This window comes from Oreochromis niloticus, linkage group LG13 (genome assembly GCF_001858045.2).
Source record: "Oreochromis niloticus isolate F11D_XX linkage group LG13, O_niloticus_UMD_NMBU, whole genome shotgun sequence".
In the NCBI taxonomy this organism is placed as follows: Eukaryota; Metazoa; Chordata; class Actinopteri; order Cichliformes; family Cichlidae; genus Oreochromis; species Oreochromis niloticus.
In genome coordinates, this window is record NC_031978.2 from 21,711,324 (window position 1) to 21,725,774 (window position 14,451).

Sequence of the window (14,451 nt, forward strand, 5' to 3'; positions counted from 1 at the left end):
ACACTCTACTTTCAGACATATCATGCTAACCTTTGCCTGACCTTTTATTCCTTTTCTCCACAATAGAAGTACAGATAACACACAAGTATATTAGACTGCTGACACTTTCATTTAATGAGAATCGGAAAGAAATTTCCTGTTGATTCTGTACATGGACACATTTAAGGGATCTGCCTGTTACTTATGTATACATATGTATATGTGTACAGACATTAAATTAAATGCGGCATGAGCAAATGTCCTAAATCACTTTTAGAAAGGTGTTTAAAGATTCCTTCCTTTTAACTTCAATTAAAAAACTGCATATCACTAACTCCAAATGTATGTTGCAAATGGAACTGGTGACTCATAAATAACATGCTGTATGTTTAAAGTCAAAGTTAATGATTCCCAGAAGATTATCTCCAAATGCATCAGCTGATTTTCCAACTGGCCTTTCAGCAGCAAACTGCACATGATTTATTGTGTAGAGTTCTCAACATGCAAAGCAGTGAATTCATGAAAATAAGCAGAGTGCAGAAAACAAGTTTACAGACCCAGCTTGTAACAAACAGCTGGATACAGAGGTCAGTTTATCAGTATATATGCTGAATGGACATACTGTGTGTTAATCTGTATATGTATCTAAAAGCCTGTTGCGCAAGTAATGCACTGCAAAACAGCAGTTCCCAGACTAGTGTAGATAAAACTGATAAATGAAAGAAAGGCAGAAAAGATGTGTAAAAATGATTTTTCCAGATGATTCTTCAGTCTTTGCGCTTTCTTTTTTCTTCTTTGACTTTTGAGTTCAGTTTGAGTTTGAATGATTTTAATAAAGAATCCTTAGCGAGTAACAGTCAATAAGATGGAAATGAAACCTGTAACTTTTAAAAATGATGACGCTGTCACTGTTCATCGTGACTGGAAAACGTCAGGGGGCAGCAGTGCGCCCTCATCCCTCGGTTTTGGGGAATCCAAAGCCCCCCAGACCCCACGGGTGAAATGTGATGCTTTCTAAACCATTCTCGTTTCTCCGTGACCACGTTACCAGCGTCCGTGGACCACAGTAAGAAAAAAAACTCATTCCGGCTGCTCCTTTCACGCTAAAACCTCGACTTTTCGTCAAACGTCAGAACGGTGGTTAAACCAAACAGCGATGCTCTTATTTTAAGTAGAACTTCCCTTACTTCCAGGAAATCTCTCGCTAACTTGACAGCTGACTGTATTTATCTCAGCGAGAGCCAGCCTGCGAGCGAGAACTTCCTCAGATTGATACAGAATGGAGAGAAGCTGACGCACCGTTATTTACCGGAACGTTAACTTTTCCGTCGCGACCCTTTCCTCATGCCATCACAGTCTACATGCTCTGCAAGACCCGGGAAAATACTTGAAAGATAGCTTATAACAGTTTGACCACTGAAGAGCTCACAACTCCTTATTGGCGTTTTCCTTCCCTCACTTTTATTGTTATTTTTATTTTTTTGGAAACTACTGCGTTATTACGCACGATGCGCAAAGGGATGGCTCCTCCGCGGAGATACAGGACGGGAGTACGAAATGTTTTTTATGTTTATCTCTCCATTTCAGTGGCTTATTCTTACAATATAGACTTAGAACATCCTTTGGTGTTCCGCGGACCAAATTCTAGTTTTTTCGGCTATTCTGTGCTGGAGCATTATCACGACAACACACGCTGGTGAGTCCCATTTTGCATTTTCCGACAACGATGCAACGAATTTGTGTTTTTGTCGTCAAAGTTTAAATGTCTCTTGAGCCCAACTTGCATCCACACCCAGATACTTAAAAGTACTGGTAACAGCCCGCACTATTTGCATTCCAAATTCACTGCCTGTAATAGGATTTCCCATTTTTAGGTGTCAGCAATGTATTAAAGAGATGTATGTTAAAGTGTTTTTTGGGGTTTAAAAAAAAGCATAACTGTGTCCTTCCTCTCATTTCTTGTTGTGGATGCAGGGTAATAGTGGGGGCACCAAAGGCAAACTCTTCCTACAGTAGCTCTGTGCATTCTCCCGGAGCAATATATAAGTGTCGAGTTCACAGCAACCCTGATCGCCGCTGCACAGAGATGGATCTGGGAAGAGGTCAGTCACACAAGCCCACTGCAGCATCCATACAAACACCACATATTAATGCAGAAGCAGGCAATGCATTCGGTCATACACACGCACAGGTTATAACAGAATCGTTTATTTTATAATTTAAAAAAAAGAGTCCACTACCTGCTGCTCCACCCTGGTGCTGTCCTCCTGCTACTTCTTCATCATTTATTGCACAAACTGCCCCAAGCCTCTGTTTTGTTTAACCAGAATAATGAAGTCGTATACTGCTGCTAACACTGTGCGCTGTTGTGCTTTTAGCCCATAACCTACTATATCGAGACATGCACCAAAAAAAAAAAAGACAAGAGGGTTCTGTGTGCAGAGGTGTATAAATATTTTGATAAATATGATTTATGCCTTTGCTAATATTTTCCAAGCAAGTGAGCCAAAAACTGGAGCTTCGACCACCACCCCCCATCCCCCCTCCTGCTCTGTTCTTGTGGTTAAGAAAGACGGGGTGCATGCATGGCTTCAGTATGAACCCCATTCTTAGTCACTGTGTAACCAAAAGATATCTACATATGACTGAAACACAGTGACACAGAGAGACTCTTCTGTGTTCCCAATTTACTGGATTCATTGTTGAAATGAAGAATAATGCTTACGACTGATATGCAACATAGATATTTATCTTTTTGTAACTTTATTCTCCTGCTGATGTTAATTTGCTTACCCTGGATCCATGATCCTTATGATGTGCTTGTTCAGGATTTCAAGCCTCTAATGCCAATAAAGTATTCAGATTACTGTTTTTTTTTAACATAAACTCTTTTGCTTTTATATTAAGCTGCATGTCCTCTTGATTTTTCCATTCAAAGTTTGATTTCTGGTTCTGTGCTGATGGTGTTTTTGTTTTTTTACTTGTTGAACCACTTAACACTGAGCTATGAATCACTCAAGCATAAAAAGGCACCTTACTCAGGAGATGAATCAGTGCTGTGTCTGTACATCGCATGCAGCTTATCAAAGAACCCATTTTAAAGTGTATCTTTTAATAACTTGTTTCAATGTTTTAATAAATGTTGAACCTATTTCTCATTTTCCTCACAAAAATGGGAAAAAAAATGAAGAGCGACTTGAGACTTTTGCGTCGTTCCGAACATCTTAGAGGACTCACCACAGCTCTTCTGTGGATTTAGGCTTTCTCGTCATGACAGCCTAAATCCATGTAATCCCAAGCTGACTTGGGATGTTGAGATCAGAGGCGTGTGGAGGCCATACCATGTGCTGGTAGATGTTGCTGGTGAAGACAGATCTTTGTGACTCTGAGTCCACGCCTGCGGTTGCCATGCTGTGGAATGAATCTGGGACCAATCTGACGCCTCACCAGTGATAGCCAAGGATAAGAATCGAAACCTTTGCACATGACTGTTTCTTGGTTAGAAAGCTCATTCAGAGATCTGGAACTGCGGCAGTCAATGGATCAGACAGTCACTTCAAAGGAAATTGAACTGCAACAGTTCACAAATTAATCATTTGATTGTTCAAGCACTGCAAATTTGGGGATTTGTTTACCGTCTGTGCTTCCACTTCATAATGACCTTGAGTATTGTAACATTACCGGTCGATTAAGAAAATAATGAAAATAGTCAATGGTATTGAGTGTACCATCTGTAGAGGAATCATTGTTAAATATGCTAGACTTAGACTTTTTTTCCATCTCCAGTTTTTGAAACAGTCAGCTGTGTGATAATCACTTGCAGAATCTGCAGAAAGTGAAGAGTAAATACCGGATCTCTAAAAGCTGACAAGTGACAAGTCGCCCACTCCAAAAGGTCCTCCCTCCTGTGACTCAATGTCTGCAAACTGCTCTCATTGTCTTTCAGGAAACAGGCAGAGAGAGTCGTGTGGGAAGACTTGCCAAGGAGACAGAGATGATGAGTGGATGGGGGTCAGCCTGGCCCGCCAGGACAGCGCCAACGGCAAAATCCTGGTGAGCGCAGGGACAGAACACAACAGTCGTTTCTGCAAATTGTTTAATTCAAGCCATGTTGTAAAAACAGCCCCGATTATGCCAGCATCATTGTAACAAATGTCTTACCATTAACCACACTGTTACACCACAGCTGCTCTCACCACTGCAGTCTTCCTTAAGTGAGAAGACAGCTCCTTCTTTCAGTGTGCTTGTTACATTCTTACTAACTTTGAGTGCCATAAATTAAAAAAAAAAGAAAAAAGAATTTAAATAATGAATCAGAATGATTTTCTATTCAAAAGTGGAGTAACATCAGCTGGAATCGACTGTGTGGTTACATAATTCTGTGAAACATTCACCTCGTGTGTGGAGCTGGAAGAGTCACTGGAACAGGGTTTTTTTTTAAATAAAAAAAGCAGACTGTTAAATAAAACAAAAGAAAGGAGAACCTGGTTTAGAGGATTCAAATGGTGCTAATCCCAGGGGCGCTTTGCTAAGTGTTTGCACAGAGATCATAGGGCAGCTGGCAAAGTTTGTTTAGGCTTCAGCCCCTCTGCGGCGGTCCCATCCAAGGGCGGCCTTTCATTAAATATTAACCCCCCGCCTCCTGCGGTGGGCAGCGCGGAAACTAGTGGCAATGCAGGAGAGTTTGAAGGCGTCAGGTGGGTGGGCAGCTCTCTCATGTTTGAATACCTGTTGCTCAAAGACATCCCGATGACTTTTCATCCATCCAAACCTCTCTGGTCCATTTCTTTAATACCTCACTGGAATGTACTGGCACAATTTTCAAACCAATACCTTTGGCTTTACCCATCAGTGAAAATGTGAAGACTTCTTGGAGCTGTCAGCGCTGGGAATTTGAGCTTACCAACAACACACCGAGTAGTTGCACACTCTCTGGCCATTAGGTCGAGGCTTATGATAAAATAAAGGTGGTGGCTTTCCAGAGCCACGTGTTGCTGGGCCTCTTTTTTTTCCCTTTTTCTGTTTTTTTAAAATCTCATCTGAATGAACTCATGAAGGGAAACGGCTGTTTGGCAGATGTGTACAGTGGTGATTTCATCTGCGCTTTTTGTTTGTGACCAGCGAGGTCTTTTAAAACTGAACAGGAACGTGACAACAGCACAGATTCCATACTCCAACCATGAAATTCTCAGTTGCTGCGGAGCGTGTCAGCTGCCTTTTTGCTATGTTTATATCAGCTGATGGATCTTAAAAAAGAAAAAAAAAATCTGCTTCTACTCAAGAGGGAGAGTTTATACTGATATTGTTACTTCTGTTGGCCAAGTTTTCCCTCGAAACACAAGGGTTTTTCAACCTAGCATCTTGCTTCCAGACAGTCATCTGATGCGTTTTGTATGCCCACAATCTGCCAAGCTCTTGTTTTCACTGAGACTGGCTATGTGTGTGTGTGTTTTTGGAGTTAGGGAGGGTGGTTTCTTTTGGGGAGGGAAATGAAGTGGACTCTGTGTGCACAGAGGCATCCAAAGCTGTCCCCAGAGCCACAGGGGCTCCACCACCATTCCCCCCAGGGTCCTAAATTATTACCACATTTACACATTTATGTGGCCTCTTTTGTGCAAAATTTGTCAAATCTGCTCTGTATTCCTTTTCCTTTGCTTACCAAACACTTGGCTGTTATATTTTTGAAAAACACAGTGGAAAGTATTGTTTGGAGAATTACCCCCTGTCCGTTCGTGCACTTCACGTTTCCACTGCAGTGTAATGCAGGAGAAGTTTGCTTCTTTGTCTTTTGATGCGCTTTATTTTTTCACTGCGTGTGCTTTTCTGAACTTTTGGCCTCTGTGTCTCTCTCACTTGACTGCAAAAACCCGGAGGAGCCGTCCTGAAATTTAAACTTTTAAAACGCACGGTCATTGATGTGAACATTTTCTCGCTTGAGCGTTCAAATGCTGCATGGGAAAGACAGATCTCGAGATATTCACACCACAGACCATGGCTGTTATGGTCAGGGTTATGGATGGGCTTTAATTCCCTCTCTCATTGACGATCATTTGACAGCCACAGAGACGCGCTGACTCCAGGCCGGCGAGAAAAAGGGGGCTACAGTCATCGCTGCTGATCAACGCCTGCCTGGAGTTTGAGCTGTTTGTGTTTACGGAAATGCGTATGTGTTGTTCACTCATGCTTTTCTCACACAGGCTTGTGCTCACCGCTGGAAAAACGTCTTCTACGAGTCAGAGTATATCCTTCCGCATGGATACTGCTCCATCATTCCCCCAACGCTCCAGCATGGGACAAAACCACTCATCCCCTGTTATGAAGGTACAGTAGAAGCACAATCACAGCACTCGTGTTTTTGGGGCATTTCGTCATTTTAAATCATTATGAATTGGGGTGAGAGAGCTCGTCACTGAATTCCAGCAGCTTAATCAACTAAATCTATCTAAAATTAAAGCGTAGACTTTGGTTATGACCTTAGCGTATTCCATCATTTTTTTGTGTCTGGAAAGTACCAGAAAAACAACCTTGAAAGCCACACAGAAAGTCCAGACTTCTGCCAATCTGCTGCCAAAACTGGCATAAGTGTCTTGATATTTTTGCAACACAGTCTGGATCTGCACCAGCAATCAACCCGTTTCTCCTCAGCTAATGCTTCATTCCAAGTTTCATGAAAATCAGATTGGTAGCTTTTCATAACCCTGCTGAAAAAACGACAAACCAACCAATGGCTATGGACACATGACCTTCTTGGTTGAGTTTATTAAATGTAGGTTTAATAATGAAGTCCAAGTATGGTTTCAGACTGCTCTTTACTTTTACTCTTGGCTATTTATGATGACAAAAAGAGGAGGGAGGAATCCTATATCAGGGGCTTGTGAGGGGCAGCCAATCAAAGGAAAGGTGGCTCACAGGGAAAGAGACGGGAGCTTGTTTCAAAGAGAGGCTGCACCGAGGCTTACTATAAGTTAAATAAGGAAGATTCTGAGCTGTTAATCATGTAAAGGTACGCTTATAGACTTATAGTTAAAATCAAAATCAAGGTCTATATAGAAAATTAGTGAGGTCTGACCCATAGAGTGCCAGGTGACACTGAGACGGCAGAACTCAGTGGTGCCACAGCAAGTGAGATACTGTCTAGTTTTTATTTCAGATTCCTTTAATAATTTAATATCCCTTTAGATAATCCGCACAGACTGTAGGACCCCATGAGAGGCCCAGGCTCCCAGGTTTGGAATAACCGGTTTGTTTTGTTCGTCCTTTCCCTTTTACATATTTTCACAGCACATTATTTCCGTAGCCAGGAACGTCACTGTAAAAGCCCCATGTCTGCCTCTGACTTCTGATTGGTGTCCTGGCACCGGGGAACAGTAGTGGGCGAGCCCTAAAGTGTGATTTCTCTCCCTCAAGTTCAACTTTGGCAAGAGCCAGCTGCAGCTACGAAAGGACACCCAGTTTGCGAAGCCAAATATACGAGCATTTGACCAGTGGAAGTGCAGAGTTTATATTCCGTTTTGCACCACTTAGCCAAAGAAAATTATTTTCACAAAGGTATAGTACTGGTAAATTTATTGAAGCGGTCTTGCGACGCAGATTTTGGCTTAACTTCGCTGAAATCAGGTGCTTTTAAGGAAAGATTTGCTCAAGTTAGAGAAATACGATTTTGTTATGATTGCAGTAAATCAAATCCATTCGTCCTGCAGGTTGTTTTAGTTCGGGCGCCTTCTACAAAACTAAAAATGAAGTTCCATTTGAAAAATAACGTGCTGTAAAGCATTTTATGGCCACTTTTGTAAATGTGTTCTTCACATGTTTTGTTATGTGACTCAGAGCTTCTTATGAAAGCCTGGTTTACACCTTAATCATGCTCCCAGGTCAGGATTTCACTTCCTTTGGTGACTCATGTTGCCAGCAGTTGTGAGGAGAGAGGCCAGACACACTTTGCATGGGACCGTATTTACAGTGCATTTTGTGCCGATCCAAGCTCAATATTTTCGTAACCTGAGAGCGTATGTGAGAGGTCGTTTCATTGAATGTGGTGTTGCACCCCTTCTTTCAGTCTGCTTTCTGCCCCCAGACTCTTCTTGGATGGGACCGGGACTTTGACTAGCTCCATATGGAATGCAGGAAAAACTCCAGTAAACGCTGGCTCAGGCACACAGTGAAATAATTTGTGGTTTGTTTTCTCTTACAGACTATAAGCAGAAGTATGGGGAAGAGCATGGCTCGTGCCAAGCTGGGATAGCGGGAGTTTTTACGGAGGTCAGTAACAGTGCTTGTTCATCTTTGTGAAGTCCCCGGGTTTCTGTCAGGTTGACACAGAGATAGTGTTTCTTCTCACTGTTTGGTAAATGTCTATATTTCATCGCATCGCCACATGTTTACAAGGCTCTTTGAAACAGCCTTGCTTTAAATTATGATCCTTTTCCCTTCGCTCGCCTCTCTGTCACTTTGATGCCTTGTTTTGTATTGACACAGGATGTCATCCATGATCGCGTATAACCTTCTCAGCGGTAGCATCACATCCTCCTTTATAGAAGACTTGGGTGTGGTCCAAATTCTACACTCAAATAAATATATTCGTATCAAAACCACCAGTGCTCTGCTGACAATTGTAAGCTAATGTTTTCAGAGATAGCAGATAGAGTAGGAAAGGATGTGGCGACCTCACGTGACCTCAGGTGTGCTTCCACGAGATAAAACGTTAAAGAAAATCTGAGTTTCCTTTTCTCCGTGGCTTTGATGCTCTTGTCTTGCCTTGCTTTGTATTGACACGATATCATTCATGATCGTGTTTTACCTTTGTGTATCTACAAATACTTATTGTTCTCCCAAACATATCCTTTCTATTCTAACTGAGCTCTTTTTTTTTTACCTCTTTCACCCAATCACACACACATTCATACAAGCACTCTTTTCTATACCTTTGTCACATTTGCACACACGCTCCAATTCATCAGAACTTGGGGTTAAGTATTTTACCCAAGGATACTTCAAGATGCAGACTGTTATAGCTGGGGAATCAATCCACTGATTTTCCGACTGGTGGATGCTGCACTTTCACACAGCTGCCTCATCGAACTGAGTCAGTAAAGTGCCTGAGTGGAGTTGGTGAGAGGAAGTGCAAATAGATTAACTCTTACATGCATCTTAGCAGAACCGCAGTGTGACAGGGAAAAAGATGCATTTGAGGGATTTGTTAAAATTTGAAAAACGTATATTGTGAGCAGTTAAGGGCTCTCGTTTTCAATGCATGTGCAGGATAAGTCTTCCCTGTGAGCCATGTGTTCCTCAAAGGTTCTTTTCATGTCTCAGATTACACTTAAGCTTAATTTGGAACATACAGTAATGTACAGTAGACTGTAAATGACTTAAAATGTGTCCTCTGAGCACAGCTGTGGCCCTAGGCTAAAAAACATTTTCACTGGCAAGAAATTCATTTCATATCATTTTTGCACTTCTCCTTTATTTTAGCTATGCACAATATTATTTTAGCATCTGCGTAGCCTGTTACTGTTATTAACCTCCAGTCATTTTCAGGTTTGCCAGTGTGAGGAGTTTCCTATTTACTCCTGTTAGGAAAGGCAAAATAAATTACCTAGAGACATCACCTTTGGATTATGGAAAAAAATGTGATGGACATTTTCCACTATTTGCTGCCATCTAACAGGCTTAAACAAATAAATAAACATGAACTCTAAATTTGCGCACTAGCTTTTATATATACACATGAATGATGGACTCAAACACAGTCAAACCACATGCAGAACATATGGCTTTGTTTTAAAAAAAAGTTGTTCTTTCATTCATACTACACATTAGGGGTCCTGTAATATTTTGGTCTTGAGGATAACTATGAAAAGTGAAATGTTTATATTACTACATGATAAATATGTGAGTGTTGGCAATTTAAAACTTTAGAAAGACACAGAAGAAGGCCTAGAATGTACCTGATTATCGATTTTAAATTGAATTCATTTGCACACACACACAAATACACAATAACAAGCAATATCAATATTGTCAGTTCTCAAAAACATCACATGCTTCAGATTCTTAGATGTGTGTTCCAGAGCCACGTTGCAGAGCCTCAGATTCACAGATGGTTTCAGGGATCTTTCCGTTATTCAAGTAAACCCCAATGTAAAATCGCCATAGATAAACTTCAAAGACCCCTACAGGTTGCGAGCCTTCAGTGGAACTAAAGATTTTATTGTATGTGACATGCTTTTGTCCAAGTCATGGACATGGAGAGGAGGATGCGATTAACTGCTTCTGTTGGCGCACTTTGTGTTTAGGAGTTATTGCAGCAAGAGTGACTCCTTGGTTAAATGATTTGGATAAAAGGCAGCTATCTGCACCTCACGGGAGAGCTGGATAATAATACCATGTTGAATAATACCATGTTAAATAATTTGAATAAAAAGCAGCTATCTGCCGCTGAAGGGACAGCTCTAAGTGACACCATGTTGGTTTCCACAATGAACCAAGTGTTTCCAAACTAAAGAGACTTCATCATCAAACCCTTTTTTTTTCATGGATGACCGACCTGAGTGTGGATCTGTTAAAGTGTTTGAACCCCCTACAAAGAATCTCAAGAATTTAAAGAAACGGTGTCCAACCGTTAAACCTTTATCCTTGTTTGAACCTTGGTCGGTACGCCTTGTGGTGCCCAGATGTTTGACACCACAGCACAGAGTGCATACCGCTGAGTAAGGTCCTCACTGTGTTTTTAATGTTGTTTGCACAAAAGGAGCGCGCTCGGTGCTAACTTCACATCCTCCTTTACAACCGACTCGGGCGTAGTCCAAACAGAGCATCTTTATTGCCGTCCCGTTGTCGGCTTAAATGCCCGTGAACCGTTACGAGAAAAATCTTTGAGCAACTTCATTTCACAGCTCCGAAGTCTCCATCACAGCAAGGAAAGCTGATACTGCTGCGTGTGTGTTTAAGAACAGATAGTGAAAACCATTCTGTGGCTGTTGGTTAACCAGATGTTCACCCGACAGCGTTTTCCTTTTTTTTCCCCCCTCCCCCTCTCTGCAGCAGGCTATTGCAGTGCACACAGGGGGTGAATCCCTGCCACTTTTATCTGCATGAATATGTGGCTGTCTCATTTTCAGGAGCTGGTGGTAATGGGGGCACCGGGGTCATACTACTGGACTGGGACGGTCAAGGTGTACAACCTGACTTCTGAGTCCTTCTATAGCCCGAACAAAGACAACATTGACTCCCACAGATACAGCTACCTCGGTGAGAGCCGGTTAATGAGAATATAATGTTGAATGACATACATCAGGACAGAGGCGGCTGCAACTAATTATTGTCTCTGTCTCCAGGCTATGCTGTGACTGCTGGACACTTCTCCTCTCCTAATGTAATAGACATCGCTGCAGGGGCTCCTCAGCACAGCACCAACGGAAAAGTAGAGCTTTCATCTTCATTTTCAGCTTTCTCCATTTGAAGTCCATTTGTGTCGGTTGCTGAAAAGATTCTGCTTTTTGTTTTTTCAGGTTTATATTTTTAAAATTGATGGTGCATCTTTGGTGAAGAGTTTTCAAGCCTCAGGGAAAATGGTATGAGCATGAATGTGATCCCGTATTGTTTCAGAGTTCTCTGACGGTCCCAGTGTGCCTGAGGAATCATTGACTCTTTCAGACACACTGCTCTAACTGTTTTGTTGCCAGAAATACACTGTTTGAAAAAAACAGGAGCACGCTTGCCACAAACTACAGCCAGGGGGAGGCGGCTAATGTTTTTCATTCAGAGTAACTAAAAGAAATTCACGGTAGCTTGAAGCTGTGTTGATATTCCTTTAATATTGGTCCATAAAAGCAGAAATAATCCAGTTTAGATGTGAGCTGTGTGTGAAATGAATGAACCGTTCGTGTTTCTGTGATCTGACCCATTGCTCTGTGGCTCACCTTGGTTCCAGATGGGCTCTTACTTTGGCTCCTCATTGTGTGCAGTTGATCTGAACCAGGACGGCCTGTCGGACCTGCTGGTGGGGGCACCGATGCACAGCCAGCTCAGGGATGAGGGCCAGGTGTCTGTGTACCTCAGCAGAGGCAACGTGAGTGGAAACTGGAGTCAGCAGGAACATGAGAGCATAGCTTGCAGACTTGTTTTATTATATTTCCATTATTATTTCCTGACTGTGGTTATCATATAATAAACAGTGGAGCGGGGTGAGATTCAGCAGTGGCGTTATTTAACCGCTCCTGTTTGTACACTTTATGTGTAAGAGTTATTGCAACAGGAGCGACTTCTTGGTTAAGTAATTTGGGTGAAAGGCTGCTATCTGCAGCTGCGGCCAAGGAATTTAATCAAATAAAAGCTGCAATTGTGTAACTGCAGCTTTCCTTTCTTTCCTCTGCTGGATCTGGATATAAATTGTTTTCTTGCCTGATTTTGTTTTTAGGGGGTCATGGAAGAGGATGGCGTGTTGACTGGCGATAGCGCTTTCAATGCACACTTTGGAGAATGCATTGCCGCAATCGGAGACATAGATGACGACGGCTATCAAGGTCGGTACAAAGCAATGTTGTTAAAGCTTTCTGCTTTGCAAATGAAAGATTTAATTATATGAAGCTTTTAGGTGAGCTTCACCGGCATGTGAAGCTGTAAACGAAAGAGAAACTTCACATCTGGGGTTTGTTTTGTTTTGTTTTTATAAAAATCTTTCATAGTCTTTTAAATTCTTAAACAATAGCTCAGAGGCTCAACCAAAGAAGACATATCTGACCTCTCATCTGTCACTGCTGACAGATCAGAGCAGAGCTGTGGGCTTTCAAAATTCTCCAGTGGACCATTAATCTACAGTCGGAAGAATGACAAACACTTAGTGGCAGCGGTGCAGTTACACTGACATTGCCATGATGTCATGAAACAAAGCCTTTTCCTCCGTCATCTAACGGATAATGAAGTCACACAGTTTTTACTCTTCCCTTCAGCTCACAAGCGAGCGATGGTCGCCCAGTAGGTGCGACAAAACCCCTCATTTTCACACACTTTTTTTTTGTTATTAATATGCTGTGGCAAGTAGACAGTACTGCCCTCTCTCACCCTTTTGGACACGGAGTCCGAAACCGAATCACCCACACACACACAGACACATACATTTATTCTGTCTGCTCTTCCCTCGCTTGGCTCCGCTCTGAAGGGCTCCACTTGGCTTCCATCTCACACTCCAAGCTGGAAGCTTCTGCCTGCCTGGTTTCATCTCCATGTGAGATATGCCCGGAGGCTTGCAGCCTGGCACAGCATGTGTGAGTCTGCAGAGAAAGATGGCAGCTGGGAAGCATAACTCATCTTGCAACTCGTCACTCACTCGCCACAGACACACTCGCTGCCTGGCGGGCGATTATTTACAACCTAACTGCTGCCATTTAATTAGCAAGAACTACTGTAGACTCACACTGACGACTTGAAGACTTGAATCCAATCTCTGTAATGCTTCCTTAAAAATTCTTTTACCATTTCTACTTCGCTGTGCTGCACCACATGGCGTAGAAGTGTTTTGGTTTGTAAAAGCACGTTTATATCTGATTTTCTGCTGAAAAGGGCTAATGGGAGGGTGTTTCAGTGCTTGCCAGCACTTTATAGCCTTGTTTCCACTTTCTCAGAGGTCGCACAAGTTTTATGGCCACTAACAACACTTAATTGTCTATCATGAGTCTTACAGTTAAAGCTTGTTTCCCAGGCACTGGCTAGCAGAAAGTAAACAGATGATTAATGAAAGCTTTTGTGCACTCATTCAGTTATTTATGTCTTCATTCATTTATTTTCACAGAAACACTTTTTGTGCATTCTTTGTCTCCTCAGATGTAGCCATAGGAGCGCCCAAAGAGGATGAGTATGGAGGAGCGGTTTATATCTACCATGGGGACGCCACAGGAATAACCAAAAAATACTCAATGGTAAGGACTCGCAATTTGCTCTGATGTGAAGCAGCATTGTTGTGTGACCTGCTTTCTCCTCATCTCCAGATTAATTAGCTTCTTTACAGCCTGATCAATGCATAGTAATGAAAACACATACTCAATGTGTGCATGTGTGCAATATGTGTAGGTTTCACAATACTTTTAGACCCAGAAATAAGACAGAGCTGTTTCCCCATGAGCTTGACGGTGGTGTATTTACCCAACCCTCATGAATCACAGCTATAGACTTGTTAGGAAAGGTTCATTTAAGTATAACAAAAAAAACAAAAACAAAAACAAAAAACAGGAGAAGTGCTCATTTTTTCCTTGTTGGCTCACGCCTGTTATTTAAAGGCTGGTATCATGTGTTCCAGAAACTGTCTGGGCGCAGCGTAAACCCTGGTCTGCAGATGTTTGGCCAGTCCATCTCTGGCAATGTGGACATGGACGGTAATGGATACGCAGGTATGGTCATAACAGAGCTTCCCAGCCACATGAGAACATCAAAGCAAAATGAGAAACATAAAGTGAAAAAGGATGACACTTTTAAATA

General features: G+C 42.1%; 1 protein-coding gene across 1 annotated transcript in view; it reads left to right on the top strand.

Moving 5' to 3' along the window:
• Positions 1-1,000: 1,000 nt before the first annotated feature.
• The window catches only part of itga9 (integrin, alpha 9), a 48,455-nt gene continuing 35,004 nt past the window's right edge, over positions 1,001-14,451 (top strand). Inside the window, exons 1-12 of the mRNA XM_003441152.5 lie at positions 1,001-1,675; positions 1,954-2,081; positions 3,926-4,032; positions 6,177-6,300; positions 8,171-8,238; positions 11,100-11,229; positions 11,316-11,401; positions 11,490-11,552; positions 11,912-12,049; positions 12,398-12,503; positions 13,801-13,895; positions 14,273-14,363. Of these exons, the coding sequence (XP_003441200.1) occupies positions 1,488-1,675; positions 1,954-2,081; positions 3,926-4,032; positions 6,177-6,300; positions 8,171-8,238; positions 11,100-11,229; positions 11,316-11,401; positions 11,490-11,552; positions 11,912-12,049; positions 12,398-12,503; positions 13,801-13,895; positions 14,273-14,363 (1,324 nt within the window). The 5' untranslated portion in view covers positions 1,001-1,487. The remainder of the gene's footprint in view (positions 1,676-1,953; positions 2,082-3,925; positions 4,033-6,176; positions 6,301-8,170; positions 8,239-11,099; positions 11,230-11,315; positions 11,402-11,489; positions 11,553-11,911; positions 12,050-12,397; positions 12,504-13,800; positions 13,896-14,272; positions 14,364-14,451) is intronic.